The sequence below is a fragment of the Notothenia rossii genome, assembly GCF_949606895.1.
Source record: "Notothenia rossii genome assembly, chromosome: 7".
Classification (NCBI taxonomy): domain Eukaryota; kingdom Metazoa; phylum Chordata; class Actinopteri; order Perciformes; family Nototheniidae; genus Notothenia; species Notothenia rossii.
The window spans coordinates 32,892,986-32,920,794 of record NC_136905.1 but is presented as its reverse complement, the minus strand read 5'-3'; the positions used below and the strand labels follow the sequence as shown (position 1 = coordinate 32,920,794).

Sequence of the window (27,809 nt, the reverse complement as noted above, 5' to 3'; positions counted from 1 at the left end):
ACCAATGATATTTTTTATTCAGTAATATGTGAATTATTTAAACAATTATTTGATCAATCATTTAGTCCATAAAATGTCTGAAGATAGACAACAAAGCTTATACACATTATTAAAGTCTAAAGATATTTAGTTTAGGATTTTACTTGCAACCATTACATTTTGAAATCTTTGCATGGAAATAAATAAATATTAAAATAGTTGAAGGTACATTTTCAGCCCATTTACTAACCAATTCATCAACGTATTGTGTAAGACTGTTGCATAATGTAGTGACACAGGAGGGGAAGTGCTGGCTTCCCCTCCTGTGTATTTTTTAAATACACTTATTCACCTTTTTTCTGAGAGTTAGATAAGAAGATCACTAAAACTCTAATAACTGTTTGTTTAGTATGAAGCTTAAGCCAGGAGACAGTAAACTTAGTTTAGCATAACAACTGGAAACAGGCTGAGAGAGCTATAGCAGACTATTGGAATATATATATATTTTTTATTATTAGCGGCACATTATAGTGGGAATGTTGAATCTGTACAAAAAATAAAGTTGTGGTTGCAAGCTGTTTCCAGTCTTTGTGCTAATTGAAGCTAACCTAGCTTCATAACATATATTTAGAGGGTTTATCTTTGACTAGAAGAAAGAGATCAATGTATGTATGTACAGCTTTAGGGCTAAATAAATATATGTCTTTGTTGTGGTAAAGCTTGGTCTTGAGCTGTGCAAGTGGAGGAGCTGATGGTTCAGTCAGTGCAGTGTTTCCCACAGATCTGAAATATACTTGGGGGGGGGGGGGGGGGGGGGGTGAGGTGACGTGCAACAACAACATTAACATTAACCTTTCTGTTGGTCGCTTGTGAGCAGACCCTTCACGCAATGGCAGAGCGAAGAGGTAAAGCATATTAAGCATATTAAGCATATTACAGCCAGGGCCGGACTGGGACAGTAAGTCAGGCCGGGAATTATACACCCAGCCAGGCCACTACCAGTTTTTCTTTGTGCCATTTTGTTGGATTTATTTGTCAATATTTACAGCGTTGCTGCCCATAGTGATAGCCCTATAGTTTAAATCTACTACCCACAAATAATTATATATGGACATGGCATGGGTTACTATTTAAATACAATTGTAAATGTATTTAGGAACTTATCCATGTGATTTTAAGTGGGGGTGGACCTCAAATCCCCTAGGGGGGTCCCGGGGCATGCTGCCCCGGTAAGATTTTTTCTTTTTTTAAATGTTGGAGTTAAAAGCATCAATCTGGTGCTTTTTGAGGGGAAAATAAAGAGACTAGATCTATGGGAACAACTATATGAAACAGAACTGTATACATTTCAATAATCATAAAATCAGGGCCATAACCAATACCATTTTCAATATGAAAAAACACTGAAACTTTATTTTTGGTTCATTTATAATTGTGAGTGTGTCTGGGCTCCTGAATCAGCCTCACCTGTCTCCCTCCTCTCCCTCATGCTCCTCTTTGAGGCAGCAGCAAAGACTTGTTTTAGCTCTCAACAAGTTTTAAAAGTGTATCTTACTTTTTTTCACCTAGTTACATTTTTTTTTTTATTCATGCATATTTGCCTAATCACTACCCCCTCAAATGGAAATATGTGTTTACGGACATTGTGTGTGTGTGTTTCTCCAGAAGGTCCGGTTGTGATAGACACGGTTCGCCACTGGTTTACATAAATGGTGACCAAACCGTTTGAGACCCACTGAGAACTTAGACTAAGTTAACTATCTAAACACTCGAGTCCTTAACCTCACCATACATAACAAAAAAAAACTTTAAAAAAACAAAATGAGTCGCGAAATATACTTGGGCGGCCGTTAATATACCTGGGCGGCCCGCCCAAGTAAAGTCAATAGCCGCGTTCACACCGCAGTACTTTTCCCACTTTAGTTCCGATATAGTTCTGAAATTTCGCGTTCACACCAAAAAGAGCCGGAACTAAAATTAGTTAATGAGAACCTTTTTACCCCCTTTTCCGTCCCTGCTAGGGAGCAGGTATTTTCGTGGGAGAAAAGGGTTCCTATGTCTGACTGGCTGGGCGGATTGCAAACCACCCCCCGTAAAACTCCCAAAAAGTTTTGCGAAGCCGCCATTTTATTATCCTCGCATTAGCATTATTAGCATTAGCGTTAGAGACTAACTTATGGGAAGACAAAAGAAAACATGGGAGCGGTGGAGATGAAGAGGTGTCGGCGTTCTGGCGATTTACTCGGAAGGCTTCAGTAGAAGCTGCTGGGAGTCCCAGCAGCTTCTACTGAAGCCAGTCCCCAACTCCGGGGATTTCCGGCCGGGGACTTCGGGTGGCAGTATACGCCGTGAAGAAGTGACGTCAGTGGCTTCATTTGCCTAATCCTTCCCAAGGAACTTATTCCGGTGTGAACGCGATCTGTACTTTCATGAGAACTAAAGAGTTCTCATGAAAAAAAAATTGAATTGTGGTCGATTGCTGAAAAAACACAAAGAGATGAAAGCCAAAGAAAGCTGGCAGTGGGTTAACGATGGGTGTGTGCCATGTTGTCGGAACTAAAGCATCTTTGGGAGATCTCTAAAGCATATTATTAAACCTTTTTTAGAAACAAAATAGGGCCTTTGCAAGGAATTGCATCCTAATGGGAGCAATGACGCTGTAATTATCAGGCAATTAAGTGGGGAAGGAGATGGTAGGGGTGTGAGGCAGCAAGTTCCTCTGATCAAATAGGAAGATATAAACATATGTCTCCCAAAAAAGCTTTTATGTCCATCTTTTATAGATTCCTTCGGCACTGTAGAAAATGTTTAGTGACTGTGAGATTCGGACAATTCAGACAATGCATAATTAAATGTGGAAAGCAGCTTTGTTGAGATTGAGCTGTTTGTGAGAATGTGCAGGTGAGAGGTTGCTGAAGGACAGAGATGAAGTGTTGCAGCTGAATATATCAGTGAGAGCGTGCACGGTGGTTCACACCTGGCCAGGCACCACTGCTCTGGAGAACAGCTTGTTCAGCTGGACTAGTTCGTTGGGTGTGGTGTCAAACTTGAGCGAAATGCTGTTCAACGTGTCCCGCGATTCCACCTGGACCACAAACGAGAGAGAGGACAACAAAATCACACTCCACATTCTGTACAGGGCATTTTTCCATGACACATATAATGAGAGAAAGAGAGAGAAAAGCTGTGCAATTACTACCTCAATATTTAGATTTTGGGATGTTATGCAACTTAAAGTTGTCAGCTGTTGACCAGGAATAGATTCCCAACTGATGTTGCTGGCAGAAATATGAACTGACGTGAATGTCAGAAGCAGTCTTGTGTTATTTTGGAAAACTCATAGCTGCACCCAGCTTTTTGTCAATTTAAAAGTATAAAGCCTAAGGCAACAATTAAAAAATGTATTAACTCCCCAATTATTATTTTTGAATGATTTCATTGACGGTTAAGGTTATAAAGCAACAGATAATTGTGCTAAAAGGCCTTCAAAGTTTTCTACGAAAAGCTGGAAGTGGTCTTCAAATTATTACAGGTAATTTGTTAGAATTAACTAGCTAAATAGCTTACTAACTAAAGTAGTAACCAAGCGTTATTTTCAAGGACAAGGAGCATTTCATCATACTTTTTTTGTGGGTTTGAAAGTAATTAAAAGAAAATCTTGCTCATGACTATAGCACAGGGGTGTCCAAACTACCGCCCGGGGGCCAAATGCAGCCCGCGGACCATTTTGAATCGGCTCAAAAAGTATAATGGAATATGGCCCACAAATGAAAGTTGTGCTCGTCTTATATTGTACTTCTTAACTATAAATGTAAAAACATATTACACAGTAGACTCATGTGTTAATAAGACCACTTTTCAAATAAATTCAGTCAATTACATTTGGAAACATTTTCTAATATATCTTAGTTATATAATCAATCGGAGGCTTCTGTTTCAAGGGATGAGGTGCCAACACTCACAAGCATCCTTTACCTACCTTTGATTGATTTAGCTAATTTACTGTATAACTGAACTTATGAGACGATATACCTCTAGTGCAGGGGTTCCCAACTTTTTTCCCAAGAGTCCCCCCAAATGACTCCTGTTGGAAGTTGCGCCCCCCCCCCACCCCCACACACACAAAGGGGGAGGTGGCGCAACAGCGGTAATTAAAGTTTAAAAGTCTCAAAAATGCTACAACTGCTGTCACAAACTGGATGAATGTGAAGTATTTTGTTAAAGGAGGATGAAAGCATAATTAAGGAGCACTATTGGAGTGACTTTGATGGTTATTGGACTCCGGATTAATTCATTTGGATTCCCGATGTATGAAGAAATTAAAGGACGGTGCAAGTGGGAACAATTCACAAAGGGATTAAACTGTTTAAAACACATGTTCAAACTAAGCCGGATTTTGCCGATGTGTTTATGTGGATTCAAAAGTCGTAAATAATCTACAAAATGGAGGAGACCGATCTGATCAGAGCAACTGTGACAAATAATCCAACTGAAACCGGCATGGACAATGACTATGTTTTGAAAATGCGCTTATCCAGAAAAGCCCACTTTACGGGCAGAAGAAACATTTCTGTTAAAGAAAGAATTATACATTTCTGTCTTTTTATGCCTATAATAGCTACTAACTTGAATTTGTAATCAAATTAATTAATCAATTATTTTTAAGATTTTATTGTAATGTAGAGAAAAGGCTTTTAGTGACAATCATGTATTGCTTTACAATTATATGTAAAAACAATTAAAAAAAATATATATATATGATATTTGGCCTCAAATCATCTGAGGCCTGGCACCCCCCTGCGATCTTTGGCGCGCCCCCCAGGTTGGGAACCACTGCTCTAGTGAGTGGCCAAGCCCTTCGTATATTTTTCTGTATGTGGCCCTTGGTGAAAAAAGTTTGGACACCCCTGCTATAGCATATCCCTGTGGTATTTGCCCACTGTGTGGTAGCCGATCCTGGATGTAACTACATTGGATTGTAGGCTAACGTTAGCAGCTCTGACCTACTCAATATTGTTGTTAGTCTTTATCCTGTCAATTCTTTTTAGTGAAAGATGCTGTTTTTAAAATATAAAAAGAAGCATATCTATGTAACAAGAGTCCTATATTTCTTAGTATTTATCTTGTTCACCTATATTAACCCTCCCATTCGGTTCATACCAAATTTGACCCAATTCCAAATTAAAATATTCAGAAAACATTGTCAGCTATCAACAAACTATATAAGAAACAACAATGGTTTTCATTCAATTAAATCTACGATGTTGCTTAAAACTCCTGAACCATCTGCACTGCAGAAACAGGCAGAAGAAAAAGTGGTCTTGATATTTGATGATTCACGTATCATTCAGGGTTCTGTTGTGACGGCATCCTGTGCTCAGTTGCTGCACCCTGCAGTTTTACGCAGGTGCATTCGCTTGTCTCCACCAGTTAAAATCCATACAACAGAGACGTGCTGCACATGTCTGAACAAGTTAAGCATCTAACATGCCCAGTGGGAGCTTCTACCTTCCAAATAAGGCTGACAACCATGTCTGAAAGAGCCTGCGTATGGGAGAAACATGGTATAGAGTGGAAAGAAATTAGCTCAGGGAGAAAACCCCCAAGAAGCAGACAAGCAGGACTGACTCTGAGTCGTGTATAATTAGGACAGGATAATGGCACTGTGTGTTTTAGTGCAACAGTCATGGGACTGCCTGACTGGTCCTGAGTGTGTGTGTGTGCAAAAAGTCCCAGAAAAACACCAAGGAATGACAGTTTCGCTCAATTCTTGACATAACAGATTGTTTCCAGGATATTCTTGCACCCAGACCGAGACACATAGAGCAGAGTCACAGACAGGTAGTAGAGTAAACAGGAACTAGGACAGACACACTGGAACATTGGTAACACTACATGAGGTTGTCACACATGACACGATCGGGATCATAGTCAGGGCAACATCAAGGGGAAGAAGCAGAAAGAACAGAAACTTAGAAGATGTTAGCAGCAGCCAGTGAATGTTTTTACAGTTAATATCACTGACAAGCACTAACTCAAGCTCCAAAATACACCCTTTTTCTCCCCCTAAGTTGCAATTGAAAATCCTTGGGAAGTGGAAAATAGGAAGCTATTGCATATTTCACTGTATTACACAGGTTTAAAACAGCATTTCAAGAGACAAAATCCTATGCAAACTCAGAAACTAGGAGATGAACTGTGCTTGTGCTAGAATTTGGTTTGCAACAGAGCTCTAAAGAATTCGTATTTGAAATATAGAACGTGAATTGAATTACAGTAGTAGGAACAACAGAGCCATATGGCATCATACCTAGAAACTGTGGCTCAGAAAGGCGAGCAAATGTGTTATTTAGCCTGTTAGCTTGAGCATCTTCTGACAATGGGATGATATGCAACACATTTTAAATGGCAGAGAAATAAGTAGTACAATTTAAATACAAATTAATATATTTCCATGGTGGTGGTTCCCATCAAGAAGCAAAACCACTAGATATTCAAACTTATGAAAATCTTGCAGATATCTCTTGAGAAATGTTAACTATTTTAACTGGTAAAACACCAAATGAATGGATTCAGAATCAGGCTTTGGCTGAAGCAAACCAAATACAGGCAACCAGAGGAATCATAACTTAGATATAACGTCTCAGGGAAAACCCAGTTATATGATAAAAAGTTAGCTCATGCCTGACAAATCACCATTAAAGATACACTGACTGATTGATTAAAGATCTGGCTTCAAGAGCCCAGTTCTTTAACTTTTGAAGCTGAAATGTCTCCCGATGCTGGTCACTTGCTTGAAGTGCAATCCTCCATTGTTGGGAAATTAAAAAAAGTAAGGGGAAGAGTACCTTAAAAATCCAATACAAAAGTAGTGACGCAATGGAAAACTGTCTATTCAAGAAATCTCAGAGGCTGACAAAATAACTATCGAGTCTTTGTTATTGATCAACAGTCCTGGGCTTATAGTGTGCTAGGTGCTAAACCCAGGCCCAGATAGTGGGTTTGGATGCCCTACCCTCTGGGGGATATGACTAATCAGATCTGAGGTCAGTCATGCTGCTGGGTTACAGTCTCCATGACTTAGCAATGTGAGCAATTTTGTGTTGACAACAATGCACAAGGCAGAGCAGGGATGCGTTGTGCAGCATTAACCGGGTAGGGAGACTGCCGGGATGATTAAGACAGTAGCTTCACCAGCAGAGGTTTCACAGTGAGCAGAACTAGTGCAGGCTGACATTGACTGTTCTAGGCTAGTAACTGGATTAGATGGATGTGACCAAGATGATTGAGGACACAAGGAAAACCTTTTCTTTATCCTTCAAACAACGGCAATAACGATCCAAGGAGCCCGGCACACGTAACAAGCCAAAACATTGTGTTTCTATGGTACATATGCTCCTTTCTTGATATCATTTCCTTCAGTTTTTGCATTAAAAAAGGTAAAATATTCTCAGATTTCAGCGCAAGACACAAATTCACGCTGCCCAAACCAATTAAATCGAGCAAAAGGCTTCACGGCTTCATCACCCCTTCTTTCAATGCCAGTAGATGTCGTAGGAACAATGGGACAATAGCAAATGCAACTGGTGTACGAGATGCCATTGAACATACTGTTCCCTTTTTTTCAGTATTTTGTGAACCTAAATCTCAATTTGTATCCCCTTCTTATCTAATAACACAGCAATGGCAAGAGCTCGACGTCTGCTTGAATACATTTTTCCCCCGATAAATCACATTTGAGCGGTGGTGCACGCAACCCCGCTCAACAGGCGCATCCTGCTGTTTTGACCGTGGTCCCAAGGGCGATTTGAAGCGGCGACGCCTGTAGGACCATGTCTCAATGTGATCTTGACCATACTTCTTGAAATGAAAACGAACTAATTTACTATTCATCAGTGTTAGTATGGCCAGTGACGTGTGAAAAATGACAATGAATCACACTTGGACCGCCTGTAAATCCTTATGTCTATTCTCTCGCTGTTCACAAACAGATCTCCTTGAAGGGTCCAAGTGGAGATATACAATAACAGCAGTTTGTTAAGATGATTAAATTGTCCTGCTAGATTAAATGTTAATTTGATCAGTTTGTAGGAACAAATCACATTAGAAGGAATCCTTCATATTTCAGAATGCTATCTGATACCTTTAAATCTTCACTGCTTGTTCATCGGGACAGATTTAATTCAATAATTGCATCAAAATTCAGATGAAGTTGAATGAAGGTTGCACAGTAACCAAGGCGGTGAAGACATGGACAAAGCTCTGGGCTGTCGGGTTTACAAATGAACGTAAATAGTCACAAGTAATAAAGAACATTATTTTGTCTGCTTTAAATAGCATTATGTTTAAGATGCAGTACAAGTCATGTGATCAGCTAACCAATGTGAATACACAATGTGAATACACTATCAACATTTATTTGTTATCAGAAAACCACAAAGAGGAAACATAATTGCAGCTATAATATCTTGGAAGAGACAAAAGTCTGTAAACATAATTTGTTTAAAATCGAAACGCTAGCTTGACGTTAGCTACTGATTTTTATGTGGTTGGGAAGCTTAACACGGCAAATACTGGGATCATACTCCGCAGGAATCTTGTTTTATAAAAATAAGATAGTAGCTTAGATGTTAAGGAGTTAAAGACATGCATGTACACATAATTAAAACCTGGATACTGTTTGAATGAAGGAAAGAAGGAGCAAAAAAACCAGGTTACATGCAAGTGTCACATCCCACATGAGATCAAAACCAAGATAAGAGTCGAAAACAGGGGTACTAGTTCTCATGTCAACACACTCACTGATCTCCCATAGGCACGCTCTTATAGTGACTAAGATCTAGCACAAAAACACAGCAAGTAAGATGTAACTCCACTTTACTGTGCTGTTCTCAACTGCTCTGAGACGTCAAGGTCCTTCATGATGCGTCATCTCCTTAGCTGTGTAAAGTGAGTCGTACTGTCTGTACCGCATGATAAATATTCTTTCGTCAAAGTCACAGTCATGGACCCAGAGTGGCTCTGTGCCCTACAATGTAACGCATTCATCATTTGTTTACAACGTAGCCAGACAAAGGAGAATAATATCTTCAAAGTATAGCCTAAACATTCAAAACATGAGTGTAGGATGTCAAAACGGACTATCTGCCATCCAATCTCAAAAAGGATTTACAATCCTCCGTTTAGTTTTTGTGTTTGTTTGATGTCCTTGGTACAATACTGGCAATTTATGATTGGGAAATTCATAAAATGTTGAAACGTAAAGTCTTCAAAGCGATAACAGGAGTTTTCCCTTTCTTTCCGTTAGGTACTCAAGGACTTAATAATGAAAAGGGCTCCTTTCATCCAGGCGGCTTCAGAACAGGGCATTGATTCTCCCTAGGTGCTATTTGCTACCGCCTCATCCATGAACTATTTATTTTTAGCTTTATAGCTCCTCTGTTGCTCAGCACAAGGCTGGCCTATAGGACATTCAGGTCTGCAGGACATTTGCAGCTGCTGAAGCACTGTTTTTAAACCCTATTCTGTAGCATTCTACAATACAAGGTTGAATATTTGGCTTTTACCGACAAAGCCTTGGCTATTTTTCTCTCAAACCAAATATTTGAAAGCTTTGCCTATAATAAGCATTGCTGGATGCTAGCTCTTGCATCAAACAGCTGATCCGTAACTCATGTATCAGGAGCTTAACCAATATGGGTGAAAATATCAGCCGTTCAATGAGGTAAACTTTGGCAAAGGCAGGTGGTGGGCTGATCTTGGCACTAAAGGGCGGTGTAATAATATTATCATTGAAGTTGGACTTTTAAGCTTGATTACTGACTTCATCTACATATTCAAGTGATGTCAACAACACAAGAACTTCACAGAAGCACAGAGGAAACAATAAAATGACACCATTGATCGTACTGTAAGAGGAGCTATCTCTTTCTCAATTAAGAGGCAGAGGACAGGGGACATGTAAACGTGAGCCACTGATAAAGACCTAGTATTGACACATTGACAGAAGAATGAGGGAGGGAGGGAAAGGGGAAAGAGAAAGTAATCACAATCCGGATCATAGCCACTAATGACAGGTGCACCCTATCTTCTTATCCTCCGGATCAATAAGAGCCATTATTCATCTGGAACTGCGGATTAATAATGAAGCTTCTTCCTGTTAGGGCGACATATGTCCTTCTGAGCTGAAGGGTGCAGGAAGGCTGTGACAGTCATGGTGAGAGTGACTGACATGTATGGTCACCTTGTTGAACAGAAGAAAACGCACAGATTCAACAAAGGCACACTAATAGCTCCATTATAGTCTACTGGCACCTTGGTAACTATGGAACATGAGAGCAAATCTATAAGTGCTACAGTAGAAGGCCAACCAAGTAAACAAGATGCAATGCTTCAGATTCTTGATCAAAGCAGAAATGTGTATAAAGAGGCCCTGTTATGTTTGTGAGTTTTCCCTTTCCTGTAGTATGTTAGATAGGTCTGTGTGTATGTAAATAGTGTGCAAAGGCTAAAATCCCAAAGTTCCCACCAGAGGGAATTTCTCTCCACGGACTAGCCCTGCCTGAAACGCCTCCTTTGTTTAATTCCATGACATAGTGACGTCACTATATAACACCTGTGCTTATAATGGGGTCCCTTTAAAAAGGTAACAATTCACAGGTGTAGTCAGAAACTCTTATGTAGAGGCGGTTCTCTGTACTGAGACCATCACAGATTCTCAATGAAAAAGGAAAAAGAAGACAATGAAAGAAAAAAAGGGAAACTATAATTAACCCAATGACTGTGTTGTCATCACACTGGCAAAAAACCCAACAGTGTAGGGTTTAATCACCCGTAATGCCATATCAAAGCAGCCATCGCTCCTCATTTTAGAATGAAGGATGAATCTTGGCTTTAGCATGACAGTTGCCATGGCGACTTTGTCGTTACTACCCTAATGGCATGTGTATTGTGTGCAACTACACCCTTGCTGATCGCTCGGAGGCCTACATTTAGACGCTCTATTAGTGATGGGGGGAAAGTCGCATCATTCTGTTCTTTACAAGAGGGCACCGAACAAGTATGCTGTCTCACTCTCAATGTATATAACCGATCCCTCCTCGTGTCAGGCACCAACCTGGTTTTAGATCACATAAAGAATCAAGAATATTAACAAATGGTAAAATCTTATAGATAAAAAAACAGGGTTAGAATGGAATTAACTTGAATTGAATCAATTTTGTCTCACATGTTACACCGAGTAAAACATAGTCTAATTGTAGTATTGAGAGCAGTGTGCAGCAAATATACAACCTGGGGGAGCATTGCCTAAATACAACCTTGGCAGGAGGCAAACTGGCACCTCTCAAAGTAAAAGTCCACACTCCACACACTGTGATTGTTGCGTTCACTTGAACCCACCCTCTTGTGCCCAAGTCAAGTACTCTTCTTTCTTCAAGGCTTATTGGTGTACCACCAACAAATATTTCAGTAAACCTAAACTTTTTACATAATCATAAAGTTACATAATGACATCACTATTGAACACTCACACTTCTATTGGCTAGTGCTCCAACACATACATGCGCTTGATAGGCTTAGGGGCGGGACATTTCCAACACATCTGTAAGCGTCTGGCCAATCACAACAGAGCCAGCAAAACAATCAGAGCGAACTGGGCTCTGGTTTCAGACAGAAGGTGAAAAGAGGTGCTGCAGCACAGGCAGTATGAGAAAAATGCCTTTTTTAAAATCAAAGCATGGAAACATGTCACAGTAGAAGCACAACAAACATGAACGACACAATATTTCCTCTTTAAGTGTTGATAACTAAATTACTAGTACGGTATACCTATTGTTCTTTTGTCAAAAATAATGAAGAGCCAAGTATTTTTTTTGCCTTGCTTATAGAAACTCAAAATGAGAAGTCTACTGACCCTGCCCTTGGTTAAGGAACCCTTGGGCAAAAGGAGGTTGTAGAGTATTAGGTTTTAAAAAGATGGTTGTTACAAAGGTAGGTATGCTTGGAAGTCTTCTCGCTTGTTAACACAACGTGTAGGAATGAAGCGAGTCATATACTGCCTATGGCCAGCGATAAATTCTTCAATATGAAAAGACACAATGTATTATATCTGTGGCTTTCCCCTTTGGTTAATTTAAAAAAAGAATCACAGGCTCCATATATTAGTCTGCTCTTGTGCCCATCCAGCTACCCACTCTCCATCCGTCTCCATCCTCTCCTCACACACTCCCCTCTACCCCCCCCCCCCCCTCTCCCAATCTATCCCTTTTAACGTCACCATCCACACACCCCTCTGATCCTATCATTTCTCCATCATCCATTTGACTAGTTCTCCTACTCTTAGACAGGGAGCTGTGAAGGAGCTGAGACTGTGGGATCTCCACTCCCACCCAGCAGTGAATAATGCAATCAAGAGTGACTGATTGTCAGGAGGCTGTGGAGTTAAAAGGTGCGTGTCTCTCTCTCTGTGAACACACACACCTGGCACTCGACATATGACTCATCTAATGTCCATGCAAGGCCTTTGTTGCCAACAGTTTTCCTCTAAGCACAGCAGATATCCATTTAACCTGCAGTGAGAGATCGTCTTCACATCTGCTGAGATTATGACACATCCGGATCATGTGTATATCACACACAGGGGGTTTTAGCCGTGCTGTGAGGTTGTTCTTGGGCACAGCTATCTTGGGAGGCAATTTATTATTTTAGTATGCCAACATGCTTGAAATGACAATGCTAACATTCTGGTATTAAGTAGGTTTGCATGTTCACCAACATTTGCTGATTATCATAAAAATAAAGCTGGCGGTAATACCCTTGGTTTTGCATCATACAGTAATGTGTTGTGATGATGGCACTTCATGAGACATTATCGGCAGTCATTTATTACAATTCATCCTAATGAATGTTTTGATCTCTGTACCAAATTATCCGATCCATTTAAATGTAATTGACATAAAAGAATACAAATGCCATCTTTAGGGTTTTGCTAAAATAACTGTCAATGGGGCTCACTAAAGTCTTCAAGATTCATCCTCTGGGAACCATGAACGTGTAAACAGATCTATCCGGTAGGAAATTAGACATAACACAAGACAAGTGACAGCCTTGACCTGCTGATGGCGCTACAGGAGGTCAGTGGATTCCCAAAGTCATTAGGGTTCATCCTCTGGACATCATGAATGGCTTTAAAAAATGTAATCGCCATGAATCTGGTGGTTGATATCCCAACCTACATGTTGTCATAGTGAATACGCAGTTTACGGCAATTGACTGAGTGCCATGGCCACTGTTTTACCGCAACTTGCGAGAACACACATAGTTGATAATGCAATCTGACTGATAATGTTATGGGCCAGAATGATAACATCATGAATGCTGACAACCTCTTCCTTTCTTTCAGGCCTTCAACAGGAATCCAGACTTTCCCCTAAATCGGCACTCTTGTTTGACTATACAAATTGTAATGAGAGCTTTGCTGTGCCAGTTCTGCTGAGAGCACTGCAAAGGACTGAAAACAGACTGTGGGTAGGGAGGGTCGAGCCAAAAATTAAACATGACTCAAACAGGGCTGAAATAATTCCCTGAGAAATTCGATTTTTTTAAAACCATCGAGACATAACTCTCTGCATGAGGCTTTTTTATGGTTGACATCGGGACATTTGTGAAATGGCAGTCTGGAATGTCAAATGGCACTAAATGTGTTAAGTTGACACAAATTGACACAACTTTACTAAGATAAAAAGGCTTTGCTTAAAAGGAAACCAATTTGTTGATCTAACGTATTTTCTTTATTTGCATTTTTAATATTGCTTTTTAATGAAGCATACATTTTTTTTATCTTGATTAAATTATTATTCAATGTAATAATTAAAAGAATACGTTATCATTACGTTATCCTACTGCTATTTAATAAATGTTTTACTTTATAATTTGTCCCTTTTGTTTGTTTGTTCAACATGTAAAGCGGCCTTGGGTCCCTTGAAAGGCGCTATACAAATGTCATCTATTATTATTATCACGTCAGCCCTAGAAATAACATATAGGAACAATTCAATTTTTTCGATGTAGAGGTCATCTTTCTGGTTTTGGCCATTGGATATAAAAACAAACTGACTGTGTTACTCGTGGGTATAGAGTAGATGCCTTGTGATATAGCAAGCAGTAGAGAGGTGGCTGGGGATTCTGACATTATATGGTCAGTGTCTTCGGATCCCAGGGCCACTAAGATCAGGCCTTAAATAAGACCTACCAAAATGATAGCCCAAGCTATGAAACAAAAAAGAATAATGTCCTACAGAAGCCGTACAGAAACACAAGTTTTAATAGGCCGAATATTCCCTTGAAAGGTATCTTCTCAAAACACCCTGTGGATCCCCAGAGTTACAACTGAAGTGTCTCTGTCCCTGGTTTGTAGATAAACCTGTGTGGCCTTCACTCTCAGTTCTTCATTTAGTTTGACTTTGATTGTCCGTCCTCTCAGTCTGTCAGTGGGAGGACGTGGCTCACCTCTGTGCCGCTCTTTGGCTCTCTCTGTCTGCATCTTTCTGTCTCCTCATCTATCTCCGTTGTTCCCAGTCTTCAAACACTTCTTTAATTGGATGCAGGTCAGCCAATAGCTGGACTCTGCTGAATGGACTGAGTTATCAGTGTCTAGGCAGATGGGTTGCAGCTGCTCAGGTTATTTTTCATTTTTGAGAAAAAAAAGGGAGAGAGAAAGAAGCCTGAGTGTGTGGTAGAGGGGTGAGAAGGGGGGAGGGAGATTGTATTGATAAGGCAGCGTTAGAAGTAAAGCATTTTTTTTCCTGTGGGTGCTGGGCGATAGATTAAAACTGCTGGAGAGAGAAATAACGAAACATCGCCGGCCGTCCCCTGTCATGGGAGATGAGTTTAAGATAAAGCCTCTTCTCAATCACTGGGACAGTGGCGACCATGCTTCTCTCACAGCCTCAAGCCTCCTCGCTACGTGTTGCTTTAGCATGTCAGGCTACAGGAGACAATCATTGGCAGTGCTCGATCCATCCATCACACTAGCAGCAAACTAGTGGAGGAAAGAGCAAGGAAGAATGATGGCTGACAGGAACAGTATGGGATGCTGTGTGATTGAGATGTGAATCTATTGCCCTTTTTTAACAATAAAATTCTTCCCTATTTTTCCTAAACTTCAGCGTTTCTGTCCATCCTACTGACTTTTTGCTGTATCAGGTCATATCAAGGCCATGACACAGTGCTTTGGCTCTGACAAATGTCCTGTGGTAACGGTTTTGGTTGTTCAAGCCCAGGTCAGGTAAACAAGAACCTTGTCAATCAGCAGGTCTGGGATGACTGACAGTTTGGGGGGGCGGGGGACGTGGAGGTGATGTCTATGTTGCTGAGGCAATAACAGAGAAGCCTTCAGTGTTTCCTGGAGTTTGGGATAAAAGGAGTGGAATGTCACTGCTGTCCCTTCCTCTGTCCTCTCCCTTCACCTCTCTTTCCATCAGACAGACAGACAGACAGACAGACAGACAGACAGACAGACAGACAGACAGACAGACAGACAGACAGACAGACAGACAGACAGACAGACAGACAGAGATGAGCCACAGCAATCCCACTCCCCACTGTTGCCACGGAGAGAGAGGCGAAGGAAAGCAGTCTGACTGCTGCAGCTGGATTTGAGGGTCATTTGAAGAACACAACCAGGCGAAGCAGAGACAGGCTCCATTTTCAGCTCCCGCTAGGGAACCAGTGCCCTATCTCTCGTTCTCTCTCTCTCTCTCAATCGCCTCACCCCAGTTCCCCCCTTCTCCAACATAACAGCTAAATCAATAGAAATGACAATGCAGTTGGAAGGTCATTCTCGAGCACGGCGAGCACTGTGGTGGAATGCTCTCCGATACGTGGCTCAGAGAAGGAAAGGCAAACAAACACACGTTGTGCCAGCACTCCTGCCTGTCTTTCCTGATCTGATCCAGCGTGAGGAAACATACGGCGCTGCTACAGTTCCTCTCTCCTTCTTATACGTTAGAATTGCTAAATGGAGCTGAGTCTTATACTAATGCACAGTGTCTCTTGAAGAGAGGATGCATTATTTCCATAAGCTTTCTATGAACTACCTTGCATGCATACAAACACAAGGTCCTCTTCATGTAAACACAGGGAGGAAGAGGTACACGTGTTAGACTGGCAAAATCCACAAAATGCTTCTCCCCCTCGCTAATGAGCTACCAAGCATGGTCGGACACGGTGTCTTCACAACAACAACAGCTAGACAATTACTGGAGCTAGAGAAACACCAGCAGCAGCAGCTGACACAGAAGCAGCAGCAGCAGCACAGTAGCAGAAAAGCATTGAAAACACATGAAGACAATTACACAGAAACAGCTTAGTGGCTTGCGCCGTACTCACAGAATATTCAATGGACCCTTTGGGTCTCTGGAACGACATGCGCCTCCCATCCTTCTTCTCTGGAGTCTTCTTCTGGCCGGTATCTGAAAGCAAGCGAGGCAAGGTACGCATTACATTCATGTTCCTCTCTCCCCAGCTTGTCACAAGCTGCCGTTTCCCAGCCCCGTGGGTAGACAGCTCATTCGTCAACAGTGTGCGAGCCAGCCAGCCAGCCAGCGATGTGAGCTGTGTGCGCCGGACCAATTTCTCTCTCCCTTGCTCTCCCCCTCTCTCTCGCTCTGCTCCTACCCTGCTGCCCTCGCTCTCCCTACATCACACAGTCCTCCTCTCTCTCCCCCTGCTTCCTCCTTACAGCGCAATGACAGCCGTTGAGAGCCGTTCACCTTGCCTTCCTTCCCCTGTTGTCTCTCACGGCAGACAGAGACAAGGCTGACCTCCATCAGGGCAAAGTCGCTCTGGAAGCCAGCCCGAGAGGAGGAGGAGGAGGACGGATTCAATTGGGATGCGGGGGGGTGCTAAAGCTAATAACTGAGAAACAGGAAAGGGGGTGCGAATGGAGGGTTCAGTTCTATGTGTTAGTTGGCTAATGGGGGAAAGTAGTATTGGGGTAGTAGAGGGTGGAGATGTGGAGTTGGAGTGGTAGCTCTAATTGTTTAGGCATCAAGAAACTCAGAATTAACTACTTTTGAAGGAAGGACTTAAAAAGGGAACGAAGACAGGAGAAGGGGCGGAGAACAAAGATCCAGGATAGATAGTTGGGAGAATCTAGGAAGTCATAGCATTCATATTTTAATCTGAGAGTAAAATAAATATGGGAAATAATGGGCTTTGTGGGGGACAGAGGATAACTTAAACAGGGTGGATGTTGACAGATGACGATGGAGGAAGGTGAATGAAGAAGTTGGGGGGCTGGGTGAGGCTGGGAGAATGTATGGAGATGAAGGCAAGAGGGTGGATGGAATATCGAAGCAACTAGATGAAAGCCAGAAGCAAAAGATAGGATGGGAGATGAAAGAGACTGGAAGGGGACTCATGGGAAGGGAGAAGATCTTGAGATCCTGGTCTTCGAAGGGCTGAAAACAAGGAGCATGTGCGAGGGGTCTTGAAAAACAATGTACAAGACAGTTGGTTAGAGGTGTAGGGTGTGGGGGCCAAGGTCGGATTTGATCGGAGGAGGTACTTGAGTTTAGGTGAAGGATTTATGTTGGACATATGTTGAACCCGTGGCCTCAGATGTCTCACTTAAACGGTTTTCTTTTGAAGGTGGTGATGCACAAGACTAATGAGTCCCTTTGTTATTGTCTTTCTCATCAGGCATCTCGGATAGCTCCAACATGAGTCATACACGAGTGCTGCTATTTCTGGGGCTCAGGACTGCCTGGCAGAAAGTGAGAGGGGAGGGGTAATCAGAGCTGCTTCAGGTGCAGATATCACTGTAGTGAGGACGATACTGCTGGGATGGTCTTACAAATATATGGATTTACTACGGATGTTGTCAAATGATCTGAGATACGACCAATCCTTCTGTACGTTCCTGTCGTTTAAATATATATAAATGTTTGAAAATTTTCAGTGCACATTTGTAAGGCTTTTGACTCATAGATTATTGTTTTACTGTTAAAGGTCTGGGGGCTGTGTGGCAATATGACTAATAGACAAGGGACCTAGCTATCAGTTCTGATCATGTATAATCCGCAGAAAAAGAACGTGCATAGGAGTGCTAGCCATTATTAGCACGATGTGTTACATATTGATGATTGGGATGTTAGCATTTGCAGACCATTAACATGCACACAAACCTATAAAACCCACTACAGGAAAGGGAAAACCCCAAAAGACATAACAGGGCCTCTTAAAAAAAGACTTGTATCCTATAAAAAAGCTATTATTATATTTGGTGCGGGAGCTTAAAATAGAACTTCCAATTATTTCTGAATCAGGTTTTCGAAGCATATAATTGGAATTGGTTTCTATGGCTTTACATTTGTTCTTCGGGCATTATTAATATAATATTGCTGCTTGTTAGTGAATAGCTAATCATGCTGCCGCCTGTTTCTACTCACTTCAGGGTGACTGAAGTTAATATTATGTCTAATTATCATGCAATCTGTCAGAATTGGGTCTAACTGTGCTTGGGCTACTTTCTCAATATTCTTTTGTGTATTTTCTCAAAATAGAACCAATAGTAGTCATATCCAGATTTATTACCGTTTATTCAATATTGTGGCGTCATCTCTGAGTTATTAGAATAGTTATAGATTCTGTCGACTCTACCCAGCTAGTGCATCAAATAACCCTATGCACTATGAAATCTTGGGTAGGATTTGTGATGTGAAGGAACGCAATGGCTGCACAAACTGTGGGCGTGTGCCGAATCAATTATTCAGCATCCAAATGAAAACCTTGGCATGATTACTTTCAGTGGGACAATAGAAACTGGGGCTGTGGATTGTGGATGATTGCGTTTGAGTTGCTATTTAGAGGCAATACGTCATAACTGTGTTTCCATGCTTTTCCTCTTATGAAATATAATCCACTGCGTCTGTGTTTAATTTCAGGTCACGCCAGTGTGGCAGACTGCCTGGATCAGGACTCGTTTTGTAAACAGCGGAGGTGTTGATCTGCTTAGTTAGCTGCAGGATTGCAAAGAACTGTGAAGTGCTTTTTCTGGAGCTTGACGGGCTTGCTGTAAACAGTAAAAAAATGTGCAAGCTTAAAGGCAGATAAGGCTAGAATGCCTACAACTCAAAAATAATATAGATTGATAGTAGGAGAGAGTGACAGTGAACTAGAATTAACAGAAAGAGAATAAAATATATGCATTAGCAGCTGCAGGGGTATATGCACATGGTGAGCCAGTGATTGGTCTAAAATTAAACCTCACCATGGTTGATGGCGCAAGAAATTTACATTTTATTCACACTTAAGAAACACACTGCAGCTCAGCACTGAGGCATCTTCAGTAACAAAAGCTCTGGTTTCATCCCACTCCACAGGAAACCAGGAGCATCTGTTGTCTCTGAATAAGCCCTGCTTCTATAGAAGAAGGCATCTTCTTAAGTCCACAAATACGAGCCTGTTGCATTGGAATTTTCATTTTAGCATGTTGTTTCCGTCAATACACAAACACATTTCCACTGTCATTTTTCCCTGTCCTGATGCACAGGGAAAAGGTTTTTGACCATAACTGTGAGTCACGTTGCACGTCAAGCATCGAGACATGACGTAATGTGTTCAAAATGGCAGAATCTAGAGATGAAGAGGTGCGTGAAGAGACGAGCCTGTGGCCGATGCCTATTTAGATCAAGTAAAGCAGCTATTTTTGCCAAACAGCTCTGTGGAAAGATTTCTGACAGAGGACGGGCGAGGTCGCTAGTTATCCAATTTGTTGTTCAACCAAGTAAAACAACAGTGGGCACAGTGTAAGCTGTTTTACTGTTGTTGTTTCCCATAAAGGACATTTTACGTGTCTCATTAATGGGGCTGCATTACAAGTACATGGGGTCAACTGTGAAAGGAGCTAGGTGACTAGCTCAGATACTGAAAGGAGCAGCTGTGTGGCAGGGAAAAACAAAGGCTGCCTCTCACCAATCTGGGATGTAAACAGTCACAAGAAGTCATGCCTATCTGTGCAACTTCAGAAAAAAATGCGTGACAAAAGCTACGTTTGAGGCGAGTCATGGCCCAGCACATTGTCTCATGAAAACACAACAGAAAAGAGAACCGCAGATATCAGTGTGAGCTTTGGTCGTTGTTGGATGTTCACTTCAAAGTCTTCTAGAAAGGTTGACTTTCACCTCTCAGCAGCTCCATGTTTGACATCTCTACGTGACATTAAAACTGTGATAAACCAACTGCTGAGTAACTTATCTCGGGAATAAAGCGTCTCGAGGACTGTAGAAATGATTGAAATTGGTTATTTAAAAAAGGATTTTATCCACCAGGTTGTCTTCAGAAAATTTCTTTCTGCCCTTACTCACTTTTATAGGGGCCTTATTATGCTTATTAGGCCTTATTATCAACCAATTATGAAGTTGGTGGAGAGGGGGAGGGGGGGCTTGTGGATATACAGAGTTGAAGAAATTAGTCTTGAGGCGGGACTGGAACAGGGTGAGGGACTCGGAGGTCTTGGGGGAGGGAGTTCCAGAGCTTCGGGGCTGCCACAGAGAAGGCTCTGTCCCCAAAGCTCCAGGAGTCTGGCGGCTGCGTTCTGAACATGCTGGAGTCTACTGAGGGAGGTGTAGCTGATGCATGAATTACAATAGTCGAGACGGGAGGAGATGATGGTGCGAATGAGTCGCTCAGCTGCAGGGCGGGTGAGAAAGGGACGGAGTTTGGCAATATTGCAGAGGTGGAAAAATGAGATTTTAACAACTTGGCGGATGTGGGGCTCGAGGTAGAGAAGGACGGACTAAGGACCTCCGGCAACAGTGGCACTTCCATAACCTCGTGCACCGTGAGACCCCGGGCCCCGGGTGGGGTCAAATATTACTCCAAGGTTGCGTGCCTGGGTGGATGGGGAAACAGGGGTGCCATTGATGGTGAGTGTCAGGTTGGGGTTTTTGCTGAGGGTGGATTTGGAGCCGCTGAGGAGGAGTTCAGTTTTATTGTTGTTGAGTTTGAGGAAGTTGCGTGCCATCTAGGTTTTTATTGCAGTCAGACAGGAGTCGATTTAGACGCGATCGCTACACAGAAGTACCTTTCAAATCCCATACTTTTTAAGACCTTCTAAATCATATTTAAGACCTTTCTTATATTTTTGGTCATATTTAAGACCTTTTTAAGGCCTTAAATTCAGATTATCAAATGTAAGACTTTTTAAGACTTTTTAAAACCCCGCGGGAACCCTGGTTAGTAAAAACGTTATCAGCTATTTGTTGATTTAACTCATGTTTGAGGACATTTGATTTATTTTAATATATTTATTTCCTCGATTTAGAGAGCAATCTGGTAAAACGTTTCTCAATGTATTATATCATGATAAGAAGGAGATATTGGGATTAAATGGCGGAAGAAAATGTTATCAATACATAAACTCCTACTGGTTTAAGATTAATCAGGTGAAAATGCCAAGAGACAACAGCCATGCTAGCGACTCTGTGACACAATGCGTGGGCATGGCTTTGAGCTAAATGCTAAAATGTTGTATTTCACTATCTTAGTGTAGCGTGTTAACTAGGGCTGTCCCGAATACCATTTTTCGGGCTCCGGATAGTCGGTAGTAATAGAGTGGCGGAGTCCCTTCCTTTCCAGGGGACCTCCATGGGACCTTATTTTGGAAAAAGTATGTATTGAAGTCAATGGAGAGAGAAAGATTATCTTTTGATCCCGTTTGAATTGTGCAACGAATTACACATATGATGTTTGTCAATTTAAAAGATAAAGTCCCAAAAATTTAAATGTGTCGTAAAACTGTGAAGTAACACATTTTTTGTGTGTGAAGCGCTCAATGAACTACAACTCTGGTCTTGCATATGTCACCAACACCAAGATGGCCGTCACGTTAGCACATTTCACCTCTTTCTTTCAGAATGAAGTGAAAAGTATTAAAAGAGGTGAAAATCACTACAAGTCTGGCCATGTTGAGAACTGTACATACACAAAAGGGGAGTTAGTCGGTTCCGTAAGAGCCAGCATGTAGGACCGGCTTTACAAGGTTTCGGTGAGTAACGTTAATGTCTTGCTAAATTCACTTGCGTGACTCTGGGATTTGTAGTCTTTCTAGTTGCGTATTTTTCATAGTCTTATATTTCAACAGTTTTAAGACAAACTGTGACTTTTGACATGGAAATTATTTTTTAAGATTGACAAACATCATATGTGTAATTCATGGCACAATTCAACAGGGATCGAAAGATAATCTTTCTCTCCCCATTGACTTCAATACATAATTTTTCAGAAATAAAGTCCCATGGGGCGGAAGTAGATGGGCTTGACTTCGCCACTGTATCAGCAGCGAATATTAGGCCCGCCCGCGCGTATTTCGGTTTATTCATGGCAGTCACTTTGTTATTCTACAGTAGCCTATTGTTGTTTTATAGTTATTTGTTAATGTATACAACCCAATTTGTGTTCTTTGAAATTGAAAAGGATATTGCATTGTGTTTGTTACTTTCGTTGCAGTTGTATATGTCTTAAGCGTAATTTGTTATGGCTACCTATTTTTTAAGGACATGCTTTTATTTTGAAGGAGAGTTAGCCCTGTTGAGAGGAAGTTTTTGTTGCTATGGAAACAACGTGACTGAGATTAACGGAGAAAGTAAACAATAACGTTTATGGTTAAGTGTTAGCAACCCCCGAAGAGGCGTAAGCTCTTATGTTGATATTGGAGATTTCAATCAATTCAATCAAAAACGAAAAAGAAAAAAAAAAATCGATTTTCCAAATAACGAAATTGAAACCCGAATAGTACTCCAACGAACGAATATTCGGATACAGCCAGGGCCGCCCCTGGCCAACTTGGGGCCCCGAGCAACAGTGTGAGATTTGTTTTTTTCCCTCTTGTTGCTCCGGACTGAAACGGTCTTTTCACCGACATCTATTCACCTGCACTAGTGGCCGTATCAAAGCCGTGATTGGTCAGATGTCGATTAATTGCAACAGTGTCGGGTTACAGACGTGCTCCACTTGTCACCTCTCACTCTCGCGTGTCAGCAGGGGGTGCGTGGAGAACTGCGCACAGCAGCTGAGGCCCTCTGAGGCTGAATGCAATCACTAGGTAGGTATTTGGTCATGAACCAAAGTAAGGGACCAATAAATCATATTAAAACTGATAATAGCGCATGATGAGAAGTTGAGAGATCCTTTTGGGACCATGAGTGTTTGAAACAAATCTGATGAAAGTAGTTATCCTTGAGGATATCCATTCCTGTTTATACCATGCAGGTATTGAACAGGGGACTTCAGATGTGTCCTGAGGGCCTGAGGCTTGGAAATTATGATTGTCTCTGACTTTGCCATCCTGAGAGCCAGCCAATGAAACATTTTACCATGTCCAGATTACCAGCTTTTCTCCATCTCATATAATATTTATCTAACAGAAAGAGGAAACACTATTGTTGAAATGATCGCACATATGTTTTGAGTTTAACATCGATTGGCATTAATGCAATTGAAACATCTACAGCGCTCTGGTACAGTTTATGATGCCTGTAATAGAAAGAAATAACAATGTCTCATTTTCAAAGCAGAATTGGCTTGCTAGCTAGCTGTATCCGAAATCCAATAAGAAAATCCATTAAAGAGATAATAGGTGTTTCACAACACAAAACAATTTTGCTTTGTCAGCTAAAGAGCAACATGTATTGTGACACAGGCATTTATGACAACATGGTCCGATTGAAAAAGTATGTATTTTAAGGATGAGGAGGTAAGGAGGAGGGTCTTGGCCAGAAAGAGCCAGGTATCTGTGTATCTTATGGAGAAAAGGTTGGGCCATTTGGTACTGATCAAATCTTACAGCTATGTGAAGGCTTGATATAGTAAAAAAGCTCAGATACTCACTGTTGCTTCAAGTAAAACATACTGTGAAGGCTCTTATCCTGACATGTAGGCCACAGTGTTGTGCGGATTGAGAGTCCGCTCCTCTGAGTCGAAGTCAAGAGTGTGTGAAAAGAGACTGCGATCAGTCAGTTTATGCAGTGGAATGCTTACTCAAATAAAACGGGAGTAAAAAGTGCTGACAATCACACAGTGACACAGTGGCTTTAGAGCTAAGCTGCTGCTGCTGCGGTTGTTATCTCACCACTGTGTTAGGTGGACATGACAACTTTATTACAGCCAAGAGGAGCTGAAAGTTTCCCAGGCCTCTTTCTCATGTGCAAAGGGAAGTCATCTATTATGCATCGCATAAAACACGATAAGCAAAGTATTTATAAAGTTTAATTCGAGCTGAGAGGTCAGGTCACTGATGGACTGTGTGTAGTCTTGCTGGTGCCAGGGCCTGTGTGTGGGTGCTACAGAGAGCATACTGTCTGACAGTCATCTCTCCTAAATGTTTGCTTGGTTGCAGGCACACACTCCTCATTTAATGACAGTGTAACATGCCAGTATTTATCTTCTATCTCCGCCAAGGAGGTTAGGGTTTTGGTTCAGTCAGTCTATCAGCAGGGAAATTTACGAGCCATTTCATAAATGTTGGTGGAAGGGTGTGGTACAGGCCCAGGAAGAACTGAATCTGAATTGCACGTTCACTGTTAAAGAGGACATATTCTGAATTTCAGGTTCATATTTTGTATGTCTACTGTGACATGTTGCCATGCTTAAATGTTCAAAAAGCTCTTTATTTTTCTCATACTGCCTGTGCTGCAGCACCTCTTTTCACCCTCTGTCTGAAACCAGAGCCCAGTCTGCTCTGATTGGTTAACCGCTTAGAGATGTGTCGGAAATCTCCCGCCCCTTGGCCTATCACATACAAAATGTTGGAGCCCCTACCAATAGAAGTGCGAGTGCTAAATAGTGATGTCATTATGTTACTGAAGTAAACAAAGGCTGAGGTGGAGTGTGTTGAGAAACTCCCTCTTGAAGGATCTTTGGGCTTTTTGCCTTTGCAAACCACTTACATGCACAAAAACCCATCGCTTCAGGAAAAGGAAGACCACAAAAAGCATAATCAGTGCCCTTCAATATTGCAGTTTGTGTGTCGGAATAATCTGAAAAAATAAATTGCCCCTGGGAAACTACAGCTGTCAGCATTGTTGCCATTGTTGGCTATGTTAAGCGGTTAGCATCGTTAGCTGGATGCAGGGTCAGCAGGTGCCATGTTGAGAGCCGTGTGGGGCCAATGCCTCTTTAATATGCTCTGAATTCCATATCCAGAACCTTTCAACCACAAACACATGATAGCCAGAAGAATGACTCCCCACATCTTGAGTCCTATAAAAGTAAGGGGCTACCAGAATAAAAAGAGCACAAGTTATACTAGTCTTAAATAACTTGATCACATTTAATAAAGCAAGGCTGTTTTTTGAAGACTTTTTGATACTTCAATGTCTCCAACGTGGGAAAGTAATTCCAATTATAGATCCTCCAATTACTTCCCTTATTGTACACTGCGGGATGATAAAGCAATGCATCATAGCAACAGCAGCAAATGTCAGCTGTCTTAATCAATAGACCCATTGTCTCAGAAGACTTGCTGTATGAATAGCATCAGCACTGTATCAGGCCATAACTGCCCTGCAACTCCACTATAGTGCTAGCATAAGCTCTAGTCTTTTCCATTGTAATCAATGTACAGTACATGGGGCTAGTGGAGCTGTCAACTTAAACACAGAGAACACAGTGTGACAGGCAACATCCCTTTGCCAACACTCTCAGTACCACTCAGCACTATATTACACTGCCAGCCTATACACCACTCAGCCTTTAAAGGAAACTTTGCTGAACTGCACTTTTGTGCGCGTGTGTGTGTGTGTGCGTGTGCATGTGTGCGTGTGTGTGTGTTGGGGCATGCCCAAGCTAGAACAGGAGGCACTGGATCTGCCCTTTCCTCTCATTAACACTCTCCCCATGTCGGCTAATCACACTCCCATTGTGTGGCTGGTAATGTGGCTTCAGTTCTATACACTGCCAGTCCATTCTCTTTCCTTCTCTCTCAACGTTAAAAGCCAGACACTGGTCCATAAAGAGGTGCGTTAATGCTAACACAATATTATAATTAATATTCTGACAGCGTACACGTGACTGTTTCCATCGTGACGAACCTGGAGCAGACTTAAGGGAAAAGGTGTTATTAAATAGTAAGAGTGTCTGCATTAAACAGGAGCTGCTGGGATGATTGCTCCAAATCATATTGTTCTGAATAAAATGGAGAAGCACTTAAGCTGCCTCCCTGTAATCATAATGATATATTAACCATAACCTGCTATGCTACTTAGGGTGTACACAATAAATGTGTAAACAATTACATGTCTTTTCTATATGAGTCATTTAATTACAAAACTGTAAGATTATACAGTTGTTCTTACAGGGGGAATCTGTAGGGGACAGACATTGTACGAGTGTTATGCATTGTTCTTGTTACATTTTAAGTGTCCAAAACTGCCAAGGAGCTGGCATTAAAGGTCTGCTCTTATTCAAAATATTTTGTAAAATGCAAATTCTTCATTCAAATATAGAAGGGCCTACATAGTCCTAAATCAGCCAATCTGTTATTTAAATAAAAACATTGCCCTTTTCACATAAGTGCTTGCTCGTGCTGAAAACATTTAACAGTTGACAACGTTGTGTCGTTTGTTGAATAAATCAAGAGTGTACAGACATCCTGTTGCCACACCTCTGTGTGGCTGTACATAGTGATGACTTGGGATAAATGTCAACATGCTAACATGCATAGATCATGCTAGAACATGGTGCTATTTAGCAGGTGCAATGTTTAACTTGGTCATCATCTTAGTTTAATGTGATAGTGACATGATGGTCGCACAAGATGAACTTGAATGCAATTAATTTTATGACTATAGATCCAACAGTATACAAGTCTAGAAAAAAAACAACTACCTTATGCAATATGTCATATTGGCCGAAACATATTTATGTTCCGGCTTTCATCTGCTGATACCAAGGATGTCTGTATAACACTGTATCCCCCCCAAAAAAGCATCTTTAGGCCATTAGTGCTAAAACGTCAGCGTATTGGCATTAATATCTTAAAGGGGGCCTATTATGCTCATTTTCAGGTTTATATATTTGTATTTAGTGCCTCTACTGTGTCGTGTCTCCATGCTTTAATGTTCAAAAAGGTATTTTAATTATATTCGTACTGCCTGTGCTACAGCATCTCTTTTCACCCTCTGTCTGAAACCAGAGCCCAGTCTGCTAGGATTGGTTAGCTGGCCTGCTCTGTTGTGATTGTGGTCCCCTATTCTTCTCCTTGTACACAAACTCGCTCGGATCGGTCATTAGCCCGCATGGATTTTCATACCACTGCTACGCTGACGACACCCAATTAATTCTGTCTTTTCCCCGCTCTGAAACCGAGGTCGTCGCACGCATCTCTGTTTGCCTAGCTGACATCTCTCGGTGGATGTCTGCTCACCACCTCAAGCTCAACCTTGAGAAGACTGAGTTGATTTTTCTTCCGGGAAAAGATTGTCCCACTCTTGACCTAACAATCAACATCGGCACCTCTGTTGTTTCCCCGACTCAGACTGCAAGGAATCTGGGTGTGACCCTAGATAACAAACTGTCCTTCACTTCAAACATCGCTGCAACAACCCGCTGCTGCAGATACACTCTTTACAACATCAGGAGGATACGTCCCCAGCTGACCCAGAAAACGACACAGGTTCTGGCCCAGGCTCTCGTCATCTCACGCCTAGACTACTGCAACTCCCTCCTGGCTGGTAGGGGTGTAATGGTACACGTACCCGTACCGAATGAGCCCTTTGGTTCGGTACACGTGTGTACTGAAGTGTACCGAACGAATATAACGTAAAACG

The 27,809-nt window shown here is 41.6% G+C and overlaps 1 protein-coding gene across 7 annotated transcripts in view; it reads right to left on the bottom strand.

The window, feature by feature from the left end:
- Positions 1-27,809, bottom strand: part of oxr1a (oxidation resistance 1a) — a 252,747-nt gene that overhangs the window by 44,341 nt on the left and 180,597 nt on the right. For 4 of the 7 annotated variants that reach the window (XM_079692949.1, XM_079692948.1, XM_079692951.1 and 1 more), the window contains 2 exons: positions 16,369-16,451; positions 2,957-3,064 (listed from right to left, as the gene is read on the bottom strand). In XM_079692949.1, the coding sequence (XP_079549075.1) occupies positions 2,957-3,064; positions 16,369-16,451 (191 nt within the window). The remainder of the gene's footprint in view (positions 1-2,956; positions 3,065-16,368; positions 16,452-27,809) is intronic. The other 3 variants (XM_079692952.1, XM_079692954.1, XM_079692953.1) reach the window with 2 other exon arrangements.